This window comes from Oncorhynchus kisutch, linkage group LG18 (assembly GCF_002021735.2).
Source record: "Oncorhynchus kisutch isolate 150728-3 linkage group LG18, Okis_V2, whole genome shotgun sequence".
Classification (NCBI taxonomy): Eukaryota; Metazoa; Chordata; class Actinopteri; order Salmoniformes; family Salmonidae; genus Oncorhynchus; species Oncorhynchus kisutch.
The window spans coordinates 39,007,725-39,026,609 of NC_034191.2; the positions used below are offsets into that span (position 1 = coordinate 39,007,725).

The 18,885-nt window shown below is 44.0% G+C and overlaps 1 protein-coding gene and 2 pseudogenes across 2 annotated transcripts; 2 read left to right on the forward strand and 1 right to left on the reverse strand.

The window, feature by feature from the left end:
* The first annotated feature begins 7,234 nt into the window (after positions 1 to 7,234).
* Positions 7,235 to 10,691, forward strand: LOC109908960 (XIAP-associated factor 1). The gene is made up of 7 exons (XM_020507779.2): positions 7,235 to 7,376; positions 8,492 to 8,627; positions 8,746 to 8,793; positions 8,980 to 9,184; positions 9,340 to 9,410; positions 9,592 to 9,810; positions 9,966 to 10,691. Exons 1-7 carry the CDS (start codon positions 7,336 to 7,338, stop codon positions 9,996 to 9,998), a joined length of 753 nt encoding a protein of 250 aa, XP_020363368.1. The 5' UTR covers positions 7,235 to 7,335; the 3' UTR covers positions 9,999 to 10,691.
* Positions 10,478 to 13,642, forward strand: LOC109908959 (F-box only protein 39 pseudogene; annotated as a pseudogene). The gene is made up of 2 exons (XR_004203981.1): positions 10,478 to 13,052; positions 13,423 to 13,642. The product of XR_004203981.1 is annotated as an F-box only protein 39 pseudogene (transcript).
* An 87-nt stretch (positions 13,643 to 13,729) lies between these two features.
* On the reverse strand, positions 13,730 to 18,821 carry LOC109908961 (tektin-1-like; annotated as a pseudogene).
* Positions 18,822 to 18,885: the final 64 nt, after the last annotated feature.

Sequence of the window (18,885 nt, forward strand, 5' to 3'; positions counted from 1 at the left end):
TGTTTAGGTGATGAATTCAATGGTGGATGGTATATCAATACAGAGGAAGGAAACCGCTCACTATTTTGCAACAAGGCACTAAAGTAATATTGCAAAAAAATGTTTCAAAACAATAAACCTTTTGTCCTGAATACAAAGTGTTATATTACTGAGTAACTACCACATTTTCAAATGTAGTGGTGGCTGCATCATGTTTTGGGTAAGCTTGTAATCGTTAAGGACTGGGGAGTTTTTCAGGATAAAAAAAAAGAAACGGAGGCCTCCCGAGTGGTGCAGCAGTCTAAGGCACTGCATCGCAGTGTTGTGGCGTCACTACAGCCTGGGGTTTGATCCCAGGCTGTGTCATTACCGTCCGTGACCGGGAGTCCCATAGTGCAGCACACAATTGGCTCAGCATCGTCCGGGTTAGGGGAGGGTTTGGCCCGGGTGACTTTACTTGGCTCATCGCGCTCTAGCAACTTCTTGTGGTGGGCAGGGTGCCTGAAGGCTGACTTTGGTGGTCAGTTGAATGCCGTTTCCTCCGACACATTGGTGCGGCTGGCTTCCGGGTTAAGCGAGCGGGTGTTAAGAGCCGCAGTTTGGCGGGTCATGTTTCGGGGGACGCATGACCTGACCTTCACCTCTCCCGAGCCCGTTGGGGAGTTGCAGCGATGAGACAAGTTCGTAATCATAAAATTGGGGGGGAAATTATTTAAAAAAACAGAATGGAGCAAAATCCTAGAGGAAAACCTGGTTCAGTCTGCTTTCACCAGACACTGGGAGATGAATTCACCTTTGAACAGAACAATAACCTTTAGGCCAAATCTATACTGGAGTTGCTTATCAAGACGACAGTGAATGTTCCAGAGTGGCTGAGTTACAGTTTTGACTTAAACATGCTAGAAAATCTATGCCAAGCAGTGGTGATTTTAGCATGTAAATCTTGGTTGGGCAAAAAAATGACATCATTATGCATGCCAGCAAAACAATAAACAATACATGAATCGCACTATAACGGTGACTGTTAGGGCCTACATAAAGCTGTCCAACAGCAGAGTCCCAACATCTTACCACTGCTACACCTGGCTATCAGCGAAGCCTTGTCTGGCAGCGAAACAGTTAATTCAGCTTAATTTACTGCCTTTTTGAAAAACATATGTGGTTCCTGACAATTTAGATATACAAACTATGGCATAAGGGAAGGACAAGCGGATAAGAGGCAAACCGTCATTTTGATTAAGACATTAATGAGAGAGTTAGGATGGACGTCAATATAACTATTGGTTCAGCACTTTTGAAATGTACAGCGACAGATTTCAGAACATGGGCCGTTCTTACATTGTTCTCCCTGTACACCAAGTCAGAACCATAGGATAAATAGCGGTGCATATAAGCAGACAATGAAAGCTCTTACAATATTCAATGATTGCATTTCTCTAAAACAGGCTATATCGTACACCACAAATTCAGAACAGTAGGCAAAATTAAGAGGGGAAAAGGGACCAAATTACTAGTGTGAGGCACATGGGCTACTAACAGGTTAATACACAACATACACTTAGTATTACTTGCTTAGCTACAGTATACATACAGTACTGTGCAAAAGTTTTAGGCAGGTGTGAAAAAATGCTGTAAAGTAAGAATGGTTTCAAAATAAATATTTATCAATTAACTAAATGCAAAGTGAGTGAACAGAAGAAAAATCTACATCAAATCCATATTTTGTGTGACTACTTCAAAACAGCATCAATTCATCTAGGTACACTTGCACAAAGTCAGGGATTTTGTAGGAACATAGTCAGGTGTATGATTAAACAATTATACCAAACAGGTGCTAATGATCATCAATTCAATATGTAGGTTGAAACACAATCATTAACTGAAACATAAACAGCTGTGTTGGAGGAAGAAAACTGGGCGAGGAACATCCGAACTCAGCTAGCAAGGTGAGGTTGCTGAAGACAGTTTACTGTCAAAGGTCATACCCCATGGCAAGACTGAGCCCAGCAACAAGACACAGGGTAGTTATACTGCATCAGCAAGGTCTCTTCCAGACAGAAATGTAAAGGCAGACAGGGGTTTCCAGATGTCCAAGCTCTTTTGAAGAAGCACAAAGAAACGGACAACGTTGAGGACCGTAGACACAGTGGTCGGCCAAGGAAACTTACTGCAGCAGATGAAAGACACATCGTGCTTACTTCCCTTTGCAATCGGAAGATGTCCAGCAGTGCCATCAGCTCAGAATTGTCAGAAAACAGTGGGACCCTGGTACACCCATCTACTGTCCGGAGAAGGCTGGTAAGAAGTGGCCTTCACGGAAGACTTGTGGCCAAAAAGCCATACCGCCGATGTGGAAACAAGGTCAATTTTAAATGCATTCCAGGTGACTACCTCATGAAGCTGGTTGAGAGAATGCCAAGAGTGTGCAAAGCTGTCATCAAGTCAAAGGCTGGCTATTTGAAGAATCTCAAATAAAATAGATTTTGATTAGTTTAACACTTTGTTGGAAGAGGTTACTACATGATTCCATATGTGTTATTTCATCGTTTTTATGTCTTCACTATTATTTTACAATGTAGAAAATAGTAAAAATAAAGAAAAACCCTTGAATGAGTAGGTGTTATAAAACTTTTGACAGGTAGTGTATGTTGCATTTGCTATAGGCCTATTGTTAACCTTTTTGTTGGTGACACTTTGATATCTTGACAATATGCAGCTGTTTAAAGGGCAAATCCACAGTTGAAACAATAACAAAATGGACACCCCACCTCTGTTTTGGTAAAAAGCTGAGGGATGGGCCTGAAGAAATGTAACCACTCTCAGATACATATTATTTGAACCATGTTATGAGACTATACTATAAACCATCTAGTTTTTCAAAAGTATTTGTAATCTGATTACAAAACTTTTGTTGGTAACGTAACGGATTACAGTTACCGGTTACATTTCCAAAGTTTACAAACATTGGAGAAAAACAAGTTTATATTTTGGGTTCTCATAGAGTGTGACAGTTAATATAAGCTCATGAGACATTTATATATATATATATATAAATATATATATATACAGCCATTGATTCTTGAAGAATATAACTTATAAATGCCTCATGAGTTTATATTAACTGTCACAATTTATAAATCCCAAAATTGGTTGTAACAACTACAGATTGCGCCATTACGTATATCAAAAGTGTGCGCGTTTGAGCAAGTGTCCATTAGGCCTAAAACAATGATTGATAAGCAGTTTAAACCTCTTGAATTCAACCATTATTGGGTTCAAATACACATTTAGACTTGTGAACAGCCATCGACAGCAACCACAATCCCTAGGCGCAAATAGCTAAATGAGAGCGCAGCAGTGTGATTCACGCCAATTCGTTATGTAGATATCAATAATACGTGATCTCCGTAGACTACATCACTGCTGTCATCCTTACCTCCAAGCGTTTATTAAAATTGGATAATCTTTGGATGCCGACAGCAGTCGCACCATTGTTCAGACATAACTTGGACTGTAGCCTACAAAAGCCTATTCCTGCTCTTTTCCCTCGATCCATCAAACCCATTTGGTGTATCATAGGTGGTCTGATTTGTAGTCAGACTCGCGTAGGTGGAACAAATTTACATTTGCGCCTTTTTTCAATGCTGATTTGAATGTCATTGAGAAAACAGAAGTGTAAAATGTAACGTGCGAAACAATTTCCAAATGTTTTTGAAAACAAGAGAAAGTGGACAATAAAAAGTAACTTCGAATCAGCAAAGCATATGAGAATGTCAGAACAGTTCCCACAGCAGCGGCAGATCATCATGATTGAAGTGGTAGCAGGGAAGAAAGAGTCAAGGTGTGTCGCGTTTTACTCAGGCGTTAAATCCGCGAACATTGGTTTCAGTAGTGTGGTCGGCACTCTGTTCTCCCCAGTCTGTCTAAGGAGAGCGCTGCTCAAGGCACTGAGTGCAATTGATCCGTTTTGCCGTTTTTAACTCTCTAAAACTTAATACGGATCACGAAAGCACAATCTTTCTGGATTTGAAATTGTAATACTGTTTTAAAAGTACATATCAACCACAATACACTATTTTTACGTTTTCTGTAGTTTTTCTAAGTTTCCCTTACGACCCTTTCAGAAAAAAAAATCACAATCTCAAGTATTTTGAAGACAATTTATTGGAAAGAAATATCGATCCTCAAATGGAAAGCGATTGATCAGCTTTGAATCTATTCGTTTTTTTAGAGAGAGAGAGTGTGAGTGTGAATGGGAGGTGCATCTCCTGTTGATAGCAAGCCCCAAGCATGATGGAGAGGAATGTGAGAGTGAATTATGACAGAGCTGTTTGTTCAGGAACATAAGCTAAATTCAACACTTTAGATGTTTCTAATAGTTTTTGTATGATGTAGTCTGCTTAAAATCATCCTAAAACTGTGCACATTACTTTTTATTGCTTTATATGAAATTAACGTGAAGAAAAAAAAACATTGCAAAATGTTTCGTAGAATTTCAGAAAAGCTGCCGCAAAATGAAGCATTTTCGTCCGCCACTGCTCGTTCTGAAGGCAATGTAAATGGATCCTAGCCTCCCACGCATAGGCTTCTTTCTGTCCCTAACACAAAAACTGAAATAAAATCATATAAAAACCAAATCGTTTTTTAAACTAAAACTTTTGATAAAATCTAGTAAAAGTGGATGTGAAAACTAACTGAAATTAAAATGATTTCCAAATCAAAGTCGTAAAAATAATAGCAATAAAAACACCTTGGTATGAATTGGCCTTGAGAGGAGAGACCCTGTAAGGAGTTGTGAAGCCCCGGCTAACCAGTACCTCTCAGCCCCAAGTCCTCTGAACTTCCTGACCTTGAACAAGTCCTCCATTTTGACTGTGGGTCGTGTAGTGGTGGATAGTGAGCGCAGAATGTCAGACTGGAGGGCAGAGGGACCCGCAAAGAAGACAAAATCATGAGCATGGTTCAGCAGTTACACAAGAGTCAGTTTGCAATGCCTGGAGGTGTATGTTGAAACAGCACGTACCAGTATGTTTGTGAGCGGTGAATGTCTGTGAACATAGTGAGTATGTGTGTGTTTCTCGCCATGCAGACGATGGGCTCCAGCAGCTTGTTGCTAGGCACATCCATCCATGGAAAGCACGGTGTAAGAAGGTAATCCACCGTCAATTGACTCTTGGCACAGGATGGCCCTCGCACTTATAGTACCATCACGAACAAAAAATACTTACATCTTAAATCTCCTCAGTAGTAGAGAAAAAAATAAACACTTACTATATCATGTGTAAAAGTGACATTTTTGAAGTGTGTGGCTGACTGTACTTTCCTGACAGGCTGCATGAGGGCATCTCGTACGAGTATGCTAATGTTGGCCCCAGAGTAGCCTTCTGTCTTTTTGGCGAGCGTACGCAGGCCTGCGTCACTCCGGCTGGGAGTCGTGTTGCCCAGGTGCAGCCGGAACATCTGATGTCAATGTGCTTGAAGACGTTATTCCAGATGAAGGAATGGTAGCCCTCTGGGTGATTTCCTAGGAATACTTGCATAGTTTGTTTAGAATGTAAACGGTCGTCAGTGGTGACAGTAAATTTGGGCAGAAAAAAGGATTTTATGCGGTCAATCTATGGTGTGACACTGGATCTTATTAGGAGCGGTTCTGAGGATACTAAAATGCCCCTCTTGTATGGTGACAACTTCCCCACAAAAGTATGTGTCGGCGATGTCATCTACAAAATGGCTTCCAACACTCTACTCAGCAAACTGGATGCAGTCTATCACAGTGCCATCCGTTTTGTCACTAAAGCACCTTATACCACCCACCACTGCGACTTGTATGCTCTAGTCGGCTGGCCCTCGCTACATATTCGTCGCCAGACCCACTGGCTCCAGGTCATCTACAAGTCTATGCTAGGTAAAGCTCCGCCTTATCTCAGCTCACTGGTCACGATGGCAACACCCATCCGTAGCACGCGCTCCAGCAGGTGTATCTCACTGATCATCCCTAAAGCCAACACCTCATTTGGCCGCCTTTCGTTCCAGTACTCTGCTGCCTGTGACTGGAACGAATTGCAAAAATCGCTGAAGTTGGAGACTTTTATCTCCCTCATCAACTTCAAACATCAGCTATCTGAGCAGCTAACCGATCGCTGCAGCTGTACATAGTCTATTGGTAAATAGCCCACCCTTTTCACCTACCTCATCCCCATACTGTTTTTATTTATTTACTTTTCTGCTCACCAATATCTCTACCTGTACATGACCATCTGATCTTTTATCACTCCAGTGTTAATCTGCAAAATTGTAATTATTTGCCTACCTCCTCATGCCTTTTGCACACATTGTATATAGACCCCCCCTTTGTTTTCTACTGTGTTATTGACTTGTTAATTGTTTACTCCATGTGTAACTCTTTGTTGTATGCTCACACTGCTATGCTTTATCTTGGCCAGGTCGCAGTTGCAAATGAGAACTTGTTCTCAACTAGCCTACCTGGTTAAATAAAGGTGAAATAAAAAATAAAAATAAAAAAGGGCTTTATTACAGACAGGAAGACTCCTCAGTTTTATCTGCTGTCTGGGTGGCTGGTCTCAGACGATTCCGCAGGTGAAGAAGCCGGATGTGGAGGTCCTGAGCTGGTCTGGTTACGCGTGGTCTGCGGTTGTGAGGCTGGTTGGACATATTGCCAAATTCTCTAAAATGACAGCGGCGGCTTATGATAGAGAAATGAACATTCAATTCTCTGGAAACTGCTCTGGTGGAAATTCCTACAGTCAGCATGTCAATTGCATGCTCCCTCAACTTGTGGCATTTGTGGTGTCAAAACAGCACATTTTAGTGTCCTTTTATTGTCCCCACCACAAGGTGCACCTGTGTAATGCTGTTTAAATCAGCTTCTTGATATGCCACACCTGTCAGGTGAATGGATTGTCTTGGCAAAGGAGAAATGCTCACTTACAGGGATGCAAACAAATTTGTGAGAGAAATAAGCTTTTTGTGCAAATGGAAAATTTCAGGGATCTTTTATTTCAGCTCATGAAACATGGGACCAACACTTTACATGTCCATTTATATTTTTGTTACGTATATATAGATTATTCTTTCAATAAATGTATGTTTATGTAACTTTAAACAATATTTGTTTTGTGATTTTTAAATCAGAAAAACGTTCTATAACAGCCAAGTAACATTTCGTCAGGTGGACTTTTATTTAGAAAATGTGCCGCATGATCACATGACCTCAATGTCGCTACGTTCACAATGCTATTTCCCATGTCACCAGTTGGCCTTAATGAATTTGGTTTCAATTGCTAGGTTGGGCGTAGCTACTTCTATTTTGGGGTTAGAATTTACACCTATTCCGCGATGGCAGACGAGGAAGAGAGAACCCGTATCTGTGACCAGTGGTGAGACAATTAAAACATTTGAATATTTAAAAAAAAAAGTGTTTTAAAAGTTCAAAACAAACCGTCAATGTAGTGGATATTCTTCAGCATGAATTTGAAGGATATACATCGGCTACTCGTTTTTCTAAAGACAGTTTGTTGAGAGTGAGTGTTCACTTCATAATAACATACATTGTCAATAATATTGACTGGGCTACCATAATTTCAGGTTGAGGCTTTCAGTCAATACATGGCATGAAATCCTAGTCTAGAATCTTTGAACGTGAAAATGCTTGCACAGACCACAGTAGAGCTGGCCTTGACATTCTCTTCAGCTCTATGTTCAGTTTGTTCAGACCATACATCAAACACACACACCACAAAAGTACCACATTTTCATATTTGAGTAAAATTTAAGGTACCAAGGTAGAAAATGACTCAAGTGAAAAGTCACTCAGTAAAATACTACTTGAGTAAAAGTTAAAGTATTTGGTTTTAAATATACTTAAGTATCAAAAGTAAATGTAATTGCTAAAATATGAAGGGAAAGGGGTATACCAGCTGAAATGTGTCTTCTGCATTTAACCCAACCCCTCTGAATCAGAGAGGTGCAGGTGCTGCCTTAATCAACATCCACATCTGGGCCTGGGGAACAGTGAATATATATATATATATGTTCTCAAGTATCAAAAGTCAAATTATAAATAGCTTATACCTTAAATATAAGCAAACTAGACAGCATAATTTTCCTGTTTTTAATTTTATTTACGGATAGCCAGGGACATGCTCCAACACTCAGACATCATTTACAAATTAAGCATTTGTGTTTAGTGAGTCTGCCAGATCAGAGGCAGTAGGGATGACCAGGGATGTTCTGTTGATTAGTGGGTGAATTAGACAATTTTCTTCTCCTGCTAAGCATTCAAAATGTAACGAGTACTTTTGGGTGTCAGGGAAAATGTATGGAGTAAAATGTACATTTTATTTAGGAATGAAGTGAAAGTAAAAGTTGTGAAATATAAATAGTAAACTACTTTCAAGTATTTTTTACTTAAGTACTTTAAACCACTTCACACACAAGTCTGTGGTCTTGTGGCGCCTCTAACACTTCTTCTGTGCTCGTGTTCAACTGTCAGTCACAAGGAGGTGGCTGTGTCCAACTTTGCCTTGCACGAGTCTCACTGCCAGCGGTTCCTATGCCTGTGTCCAGACTGTGATGAGCCGGTTCCCAGAGAGCTATTGGACCAGCACCATCAGAACCAGCACAGCCAGGTAAACCACTGCTGTAATGAAACCAGGATCACTTCCAAATACTTGAGTAGATGTGGAGGGATCAAGGCCCCCGATATTTGGATATTTTCAATTTATTGTCGCTCTGTCACTCCCACAGGTGAAGTGCGACAAAAAGGTGGAGAGTTGCCAGCTCCTGGACCATGAGGTGAGACTATTCAACGGTCACCGGCATTGCCACACACACACACACCATGATGATGCCGTTTCAGTAAAAGGAGTTAGTTCCTCTACATGATCGTCATAGTCAAACTGTAATTGATACAGGTGTATAATAACGACTGTTATACAGAATGAATCACCCCCCCTCCCCTCCTCCTCTCTCTCTGACTAGTGTAAGGCAAGGCTGCAGCGCTGTGAGTTCTGCCCGGTGGAGCTGCCGCTGTCGGCCATGGCGGAGCACAGCTTGGCGTGTGGCAGTCGCACCGAGCGCTGCTCTGACTGCGGACGCTACATCACTCTGAGGGACCAGCCAGAGCATGGTCAGATCTGCCCTGACCTCAATGCTCCCGATAACCCCTCCCCGCCATCCTCCAACGGTGAGGCTAACCCCTACACTTCAGTTTAAGTTGATTTGCCATTTGTAATATTCAACACATTGGAAAATGGGAAATCATAATCACTATAGAGTCAGATGAGATTGATACTCTGGTGTTCAATGTTATGTTATATTCAAACTGTTTTCTGGATGCAGGCAGGCGAACGGCAGTGGTTTGCAGGAGCTGTACGAGGTCCTTCCCATTGGAGGAGATGGCGGAACATCAGGTATGTTCTTATTCAACAGCATGAACCCAAGTCATCGTCGTCAGATCACTCCTCCTCGTTTTGCCCGCTTCCGGTACCTATATTAAGCCTACTTCTGGACAAACAAGTATTCTCAATGCATTCTCCATGGAAAGAGGTTAGTGTTTAAATCATTTGTTCCATTCTCTTCCCCCACTGCTAGCTGGAGTGTGACCACACATCAGAGGAGTCTAAAGGTGATGATGATGATGAGGAAGATGGCAGCCACAAACAGGAGCAGGCCAGTCCTCGTTTGACCAGTTCTATGAAATCTACATTGTTCTCAGCCCAAGGCAAGAGGCAGGAGGGGGAAGTTGACCAGATCAGCACCTGTCCCCACTGTCACCTGGCTCTCCCCGTAGTCACACTACGATGGCATGAGGTACGGCTCTGTCCCAAAAACACAGTACCCTTCTGGGTTGGGTCAATTCCATTTCACTTCATTCTCCAACCCTGGAATTGACCCAAACCCTGGTCCCCTTTAAGAATTTGGAGTGATGAAAAAGAGAGAAACAATCTTTTTTTTTCTCCTTTCAGGTCAAATGTCAGATCCATGTCAACTTGAAATGAGAAACGTGCTCAGAACCTCTGAAGGAACACTCCATGGTGAATTGGCATAGTGGAGGACAAGTTATTTGTGATTTATTTGAGCAAATTGCAAATTATTTTTTGCAGAAAATCTGTATTTCAGAGGCAGTTGAGTTATTTCTGGTGATTGGATGGGTTGGGTAATAGTAAGAGATGATGACTTACTACATTAGTCAGGATTCTTCTCTCTACAAGAGGACAAGAATCCTATTTTACCATTGTTGTATAATTAAGCAATAAGGCCCGAGGAGGTGTGGTAAATGGCCAATATACCATGGCTAAGGGCATATATCACAAACCCATGAGGTTAGTGCAGTAAAGAAATGTTTTGTCATACCTGTGGTGTACATTCTCATATGCCACGGCTGTCAGTCAATCATCATTCAGGGCTCGAACCACCCAGTTTATAATACATTGTTTACAACAGAAATACAGTATGTTCTGAAAATGGGAATGTTTTCTCCATTAAAGTACATTTTAATATTAGTTTACAAATGTACATAACTGATTTACCAACAACAACAAAAATAATCTCTGTTATGCACACACAAGGAGATTATATTTTTTCATAATAGGTCCAAATGCTGTGAGCGTTTTATCTTCTCCTATTGTGATGTCACAAGGTGTCCCTTTGGTTTCACGGTAACAACAATAAAAGCTATGAAGGTTCCAGAGCTTCAGTTTTGGTGTCTAGTCATTTCTTAGGTGACAAGTGGGACACATTGATGGCGACCCAACAGACACAAGCATGTGTCCTCTGCTTCTCTGTGGTACAAGTTAACTCCAGAGTCACATAGTATACATTTCAGACGACAGGCTATTCATCTTTACATTTGGTGGATGAATATTGAGAGACGTTAGTGGTTTGGCAACACTTCTTCCCTGTCAATGGATTACCCCGAGGATCCAGAGGAACAGTTATCGGAGAATAAGAACGAAGAAGAGGGGGAGGATAAAGGAATAGAGATAATGGATGAGGAAGAAGGCGAGATGGAGGAAGATAAAAAGCCTAAACTGGGCTGGGCTAATCTCCCGGACGTGTGTCTGCGGCAGGTGTTCTGGTGGCTTCGTGACCGCGACCGTGTCAAGGCGGCCCTGGTGTGTCACCATTGGCACCACGTTATGTGCTCGCCCTCCCTCTGGAGGGTTCGAAACTTCAACTTCTCCGGCCGCATCTCCAGGACCCGCCGTTCGGCGCTGGAGACGGCCGTGTGTTACGCCAAGACCTACGGCGCTTACCTGGAGGATCTGGAGATCCGCTTCTCCCACCCCCTCAACTCTCTGGTGGCCCGGCGCTTCCAGCAAACGCTGAGGACCTTCCTCGCCGCGCTGCGTAAAACCGGCGGCCGACTACGCCGCCTAACTGTCAACCACATGGCGCTGGACCGCGCCGCCTGGTGCCGAAGTGTACGCAACTCCCTGGTGCGCAGCCTCGCCTTCTACCTGCGCCGTGAGGGCTCCCGCCTTGGCTACTTGAGCCTGCGGGGGGCCCGCCTCAACCTGCCCCAGGGCCTGGAGGTACTGGAAGCCGTGGCTGCAGCTCAGCAGCACATCCACCTGGGACGCCGGCCCGGCATCACCCACCTCAACCTGGAGGACTTCTTCTCACAGCCACTGGCCGTCTTCGTCAGCCCCGCCTTCCCCCAGGTCATGAACCGCTTCCAGGGCCTCTGCACCCTGACCCTTAACTACAGCTGCCTGTCGGACGAGCTGCTGGCGGCCCTGTCCGCGGCATGTAGGAGCCTGGGCGGGGGAGGGTCCCTGCAGACGTTCACCGTACGATGCCATATCCACGAGCCCCACATCCAGGTGGTCTGGGGGGATGCCTGGTCCCATCTGGCTCAGCATTGTCCCGACCTTCGGGTGCAGATCACAGTGGAGCGGATCCTCGACGTGGACAAGCTGGGAAGGATTCTGCTCAGAGAGATCCCGCTGCGCTTGCTCAGTCTCACCAGCTGCTACTTCAGTGAACAGGACTGGAGTGCCAAGCCTGCCCTTACCAGCCTAGTGCCCTGCTACAGGAGCTGTTTACAGGTGACGATTGGTAGCTCTACCCGTTGATATATATCCCCAATTTGGATGGAGTCTCCTCCTCCCTAAACATAACTTCCTGCCTAGCAATAAAGATGTAAAGTGATACAGGGAATAAACTGTTCCTTCTCACTTAATGTGACCTGACCTCGACCCCCTTCATCACTAATCTACGGCTCTCCACCCTTATCAGCGCCTGCCGCGTGATCTTTTCCCCATGCACTCAGTACATTCCTCCTACATATAACCACTAACTTCTGGTGTAAACCCTCGACTATGGCACCCCTCATGTCTCTAGCATAACTAATGATTCATAATATTTCAAGTTCAGAAATCCGAACCCATCACGGAGCAATGATGGCCCCGGCTTGTGTGGCGATAAAGTATGTGCAGTATACATACAGTTTATTCATGTACCCACATTGCCTTTTTATAGCCATGCAGTTTAGACTAATCCTAGTCCTGGAATAAGAGATTCTCCATTGAGAATGTGTTTTATTCCAGGACTACGCTTAATCTATGTCAGGGAAACCGGCCCCAAGAGACATGACTCTAAGGGATGGATTCAATCCGTATCGCAGAAGTCTCTCGGGAAACTTCATGTTACAGCTCGATTTAAAATGATAGGCAATGTTCCCGCGTTACTGCATCCACAGTAAACGCTACATATGTCCGCTCAATTGGAAACGATCTTCACATTTTCACGCGGCTCTTCCCGCGATATGGATTGAATCCAGCCCTAAATTGCCAATAGGAAAGTCAGTGGCACTCCTTTAACGACATGAATCCGTGTTGTGAATCTGTCTCCACCTCAATTCCTTGGTGTAGAAATTGACCCTGGACCTGAACAACAGCCACGAGTCTGTGGACGAGGAGCTGCTGGAGGTGGTGCTGCTGTGCAGCCGGCTGGTCTACCTGAAGGTCTGGGCCTTTCTGGACATCAGCTTCCTGGACCGGCTGCTGCAGAAACGCCTGGAAAAGAAGACCATCCTCAGGACCATCAAGGTGAGCCAGAGCTATGGTGAACTAGGATAAAGCCATACACACCTGCGTACCAATCTATGTCCTGGCATTGAAGAGATTTACTAACACAAGCTGCACACAGACCCACACTAGCCTGCTGTGTCCTCCTGCCCAGTGAACTGGGATGTTGCAGGCATTTTAAAGTTTGTTTAGGTCATTAATGAAGACGCCATCAAGCCGGGCAGTCATCTTTGTCCATTCTTAAAGGGCCAGGTCACATTTCCTTCCTTGTACTTCTTTAAAAGATACTGATGACACTTTGTGTGTTGCACCTACCTATAGCAATGTGCTTGACTGTCTTATGTGAGCAATATACTGTGTGGTGTATAAGCTGCTTGTGTTTGTGTCCCAGGTGCGCATCTACACCAACAAATATGAGACTCAGGATGAGGATGGGCAGCTGGAGGAGGTGTACTCTCGCTACAGACAACTCATCAACTCCGAGCTCCACTACCTCGCCATCTCCTACCCCATGCTCTGACTCCTGCCTAACAGACACATGGGCCCAAAAAGACAGCTTTTTATATATATATATAACACCATTTAAAGTAAGAGGAAGGAAACTTCAATTTGATACACAATCATGGATGGGTCTGGCAAATACAGCACACACACGGTGCCATCACTATAGATATAAACACACGCTCCACAATCTGATCCTCCTTTTCTTCAAACCCAAATATTGTATTAAAATTGCTGCAAACAATACAAGCACTCCAGCTTTCCATCCTAATGTATACCTCATATTTTATTCATCAGTGAAAATGCTAGCCCGGGTATGTCAGCACAAGCTAAAGAGTCCCACTATAAAGTCAGTGTGGCAATGGTCTAGGCTCGTCCCAGATCTGTTGATGCAAGTCAGCACAAACAGATCAGGGACCAGGCTTGTCACGGTGGGAGTGATACTCAGAAGCTGTGAGTGGAGATGGGCTGGCGGAGCTGGGGGCAGATGACCTCATCGATGTAGAGAGAACGGGACTGGATCTCCTCTTCCAGGATCAGCTGTGAGCGGGTCAGGGCCAGCAGCTCCATCTCCGACTGGGCCTGGGCCACTCGTAGTCTAGGGGGGGGGGGGGGGTCACTGGGTTGAAACAGAGCAATGGGAGGCTACTGCAACTCATGGCAAATCGGCAAAACATTCAATATGTCATTCACAATACATTTAGAAGAGTCTCTTCACCAGAGATGGGTGTATCTACTGAACAGAAACGACTTGAAATGAAAGCTGTGATATCCTGTTTGTGTAACAAAATCATGAGTATGGTGAATCTCTAATCAGTGGGTTGTGTTAGGATAACTAATCTTATACTTCATACAGAGCTAAAACATACTATAAAATAGCTTGAGTTGTAATGGAAGTGAAAATAGTGGTCAGAGACCCTAGACGAGTCGGAAGAGATCAGTACAGTCGACAGGAAGGTGGGGTGCATTGTCACCTCTTGATGTGTGCAGTGAGCTCCTAGACCTCGGAGAGCAGGCGGACCTGCGCCGGGTCATGGCAGAGCTCGATGCTGGGTCTCTGGCTGCGGGCGGACAGCCGTGTCTGGGCCACCTTCAGGGGACCTGCTTTGTCTTTGATGGCCACGCGCAGGGCCTCCAGGTTCCACTCCTGGCTGGCCACCTCTGACAGAAACTTTTTAGGGAGAAAGGAGGGGAATCATTCCAGTAACTGTTCATGGGGGAATCATTCCAGTAACTGATCATGGGGGAATCATTCCAGTAACTGATCATGGGGGAATCATTCCAGTAATTAATCATGGCGGAATCATTCCAGTAACTGATCATGGGGGAATCATTCTAGTAACACAGTGCAACAGGTAGCCTTCGGCCAGTAACCGAAAGGATTCTGGTTCGAACCCCTTAGCCGACTAGGTGAACAAATATGCTAACGTGCCCTTGAGCAAGGCACTTAACCTTAATTGCCCCTGTAAGTCATTATGGATAAGAGCGTCTGCTACATGATGACAAAAGAATCACAGGGGAATGGCCTGGGTTATGCATATAAAGTACGTTTTTCTTCACATTGCTGCTGACCTTTGCCAGGTGGTCCTCTAGTCCTTTGGCTGTATTGGTCTCCTGGACCTGCAGCCGGAGGGCATTGCCCGTAGCGTTGTGCTGCCTGCACATGTCAGCAGCTGTCTGCTCCAGGAGGCTCTCCAGCAGAGCCCTCAGAGACGGGGAGTTGTTGTTCTCGTGCTCTGCTTTAAGGATGGTGATGTTGGAGAAGGTCTCCCACTCCTCTGGTGTCAAAGTGGTACTAGGATTGGATGGATGAAATGTTTTCAGTTTTTTTGTTCAGTGTGTCATGAAAGGGTGGCAGGTTAACCTGTAGAAAAGGTTTAGATACACCTTAGCCAAATACATTTCAACTCAGTTTTTCACAATTCCTGACATTAATCCTAGTAAAATTCCCTGTTTTAGGTCAGTTACGATCACCACTTTATTTTAAGAATGTGAGATGTCAGAATAATAGTAGAGATAATTATTTATTTCATCACATTCCCAGTGGGTCAGACGGCTACATGCACTCAAATAGTATTTGGTAGCATTGCCTTTAAATTGTTTAACTTGGGTCAAACGTTTCAGGTAGCCTTCCACAAGCTTCCCACAATAAGTTAGGTGAATTTTGGCCCATTCCTCCTGACAGAACTGGTGTAACTGAGTCAGGTTTGTAGGCCTCCTTGCTCGCACATGCTTTTTCAGTTCTGCCCACAAATTGTCTATAGGATTGAGGTTGGGGCTTTGTGATGGCCACTCCAATACCTTGACTTTGTTGTCCTTAAGCCATTTTGCCACAACTTTGGAAGTATGCTTGGGGTCATTGTCCAGTTGGAAGACCCATTTCCGACCAAGCTTTAACTTCCTGATGTCTTGAGATGTTGCTTCAATATGTCCACATAGTTTTCCCTCTCATGATGTCATCTATTTTGTGAAGTGCACCAGTCCCTCCTTCAGCAAAGCACCCACACAAAATGATACTGCTACCCCTGTGCTTCACGGTTGGGATGGGGTTCTTCGGCTTGCAAGCTTCCCCATTTTTTCTCCAAACATAACGATGGTCATGATGGCCAAAAGTTATATTTTTGTTTCATCAGACATTTCTCCAAAAAGTAAAATCTTTGTCCCCATGTGCAGTTGCAAACCGTAGGCTGGCTTTTTTTTAATGGCGGTTTTGGAGCAGTGGCTTCTTCCTTGCCGAGCAGCCTTTCAGGTTATGTCGATATTCAACATGTTTTACTGTGGATATAGATACTTTTGTACCTGTTTCCTCCAGCATCTTCACAAGGTCCTTTGCTGCTGTTCTGGGAATGATTTGCACTTTTCGCACCAAAGAACGCTTCTCCTTCCTGAGTGGTATGAAGGCTGCGTGGTCCCATGGTGTTTATACTTGCGTACTATTGTTTGTACAGATGAACGTGGTACCTTCAGGCGTTTGGAAATTGCTTCCAAGGACGAACCAGACTTGTGGAGGTCTATATTTTTTTTCTGAGGTCTTGGCTGACTTCTTTTGATTTTCCCATGATGTCAAGCAAAGCACTGAGTTTGAAGGTAGGCCTTGAAATACATCCAGAGGTACACCTCCAATTGACTCAAATGATGTCAATTAGCCTATCAGAAGCTTCTAAAGCAATGACAATTTTCTGGAATTTTCCAAGCTGTTTCAAGGCACACTCAACTTAGTGTATGTAAACTTCTGACCCAATAGAATTGTGATGCAGTGAATTATAAGTACAATAATCTGTCTGTAAACAATTGTTGGAAAATTGACTTGTGTCATGCACAAAGTAGATGTCCTAACAGACTTGCCAAAACTATAGTTTGTTAACAAGAAATTTGTGGAGTGGTTGAAACACAGGTTGGAGTCATTAAAACTAATTTATGTAAACTTCCGACTGTAAGTAGGGTGGTTAGAGGAGGTTTTACACTGACCTCTGCTGGCTGAAGGGAATAATGCTTCCAATGGACCTACCTTATGCACCGACGGTCCATCACAAGGCACTGTGACAGGCCTTCTATGTCTATCTGTAGAATTAGGAGTTCTGCTTCAGGTCAAACTGCATGCTGGGTGAAGAGAAGGGATTATCTTTAGTTTGAAATAATGACATTTCCTTCATTGAATTTCCTACTGCCCCACATTACACAAAGACAAAGTGCCAACGTTTTAACCTGGTACTGCGAGTGCTGTCTGACTAGTCACGTTGTCAATATTCGGGGAGGTGTTTGAGGGTGGAGCAGAAACTATCAATCTGCTCTGCATGGAACTTGTCCCATAGGTCCTTCTCTAGGTAGTACTTTGCTGAGTGGTTCAGTCTGGAGCCAGAACAGAAACATGCATGAGAAGCATCGCAGAGATAGTGAGACGTGATCGTGTGTGCGTGTGACAAACCACTTCCTCCCCTCACCCACCTGATCTGTTCATTGGTCTGCTCCAGGAGTGATCGCACTCTCTCGATCACCTCCCTCTCCTTCACCAGTTCCCGCTCCACCGCGTCATGTACCAGGTCAATGGAAACACGCATCTGCCTGAAACTCACATGTTGATGGAGTACATAGAATCACTTCCTAAAGGTTGCGAGTTTGAGTCTCATCGCGGACAACATTAGCATTGTAGCAAGTTTTCAACTACTTACTACTTTTGCGCTACTTTGCAACTACTTAGCATGTTAGCTAACCCTTCCACTAAACTTAAACCTTTTAGCTAACCCTTCCCCTAACATTAAACCTTTTAGCTAACCCTTCCTTAAACCTTTTAGCTAACCCTTCCCCTAACCTTAAACCTTTTAGCTAACCCTTCCCCTAACATTAAACCTTTTAGCTAACCCTTGTAATTCGTAACATATCATACTAAATGCAGTGTCCTGGATTTATGTACAGAATAATAAGAAATGCTCTGAGGTTGCACTGAAGGATCTCCTTATCGGTTGGTCTTAATCTGGTGACTCTAGGTCCCTGTTTTCTCCTCCATATATTTACTTAGATTTGTGTGTATTAGGTAGTTGTTGTGGAATTGTTAGATTTCTTGTTAGATAGTGCTGCACTGTCAGAACTAGAAGCACAAGCATTTCGCTACACTAGCAATAACATCTGCTAACCACGTATGTGACCATTCAAATGTATTTGTTGGAACAGTGAGCAGACTCCTTCCCACCTAATTCTGTATCACTGCATTTTCCGACTGACTGATTAGGAGTTTACTTCTCACCTCTCAGTCAGGCACTGCAGGGCGACTGAGGGGCTCGGCACACCTCTCCATGGCTCTCTCCACCCGGCTCTTACAGGTTATCAGCACCTTAACCTCCTGGACAATCTCCTCCAGTTTCTGGTCCAGGTCTGACTTCCAGAACTTGATGTCATAGATTCTCTGCTCTGAACAGAGATAGGATGGTAGGAATGGCGTGGTTGGGTATTATGGGGGGTGTTAATGTAATGTATGTGTTATTACAAAGTGGAACAGACAGCCCATTCAGTTGCAGTGATGAATCAACCACTACTTTGACAGGAACGGATTCTGTTGTAATCTCTATTTATTGATGTTTGCCTTACCCAGTCTCTTGTTGGCATCCGGTTGCATGCGTTTGGCTGCCATGCCACTCTCCTCTATCAGCCTCTTACTCTCAGCCGAGAGTCTCTCAGAGCGTGAACGCTCAGCCTCAGCACTCCCATAATGTATTTGGTTTGCTAGCCTCCATTCTGGTGGTAGGAACTTGGGCTGAGGATCCATCACCCTAGACATTTCTCTGCTGCAATTCTTTCAGCCTGAAGGGGGGGAAAGTATTTCCTTTCAATAAAGACACAACAACAACGTCACATAAAT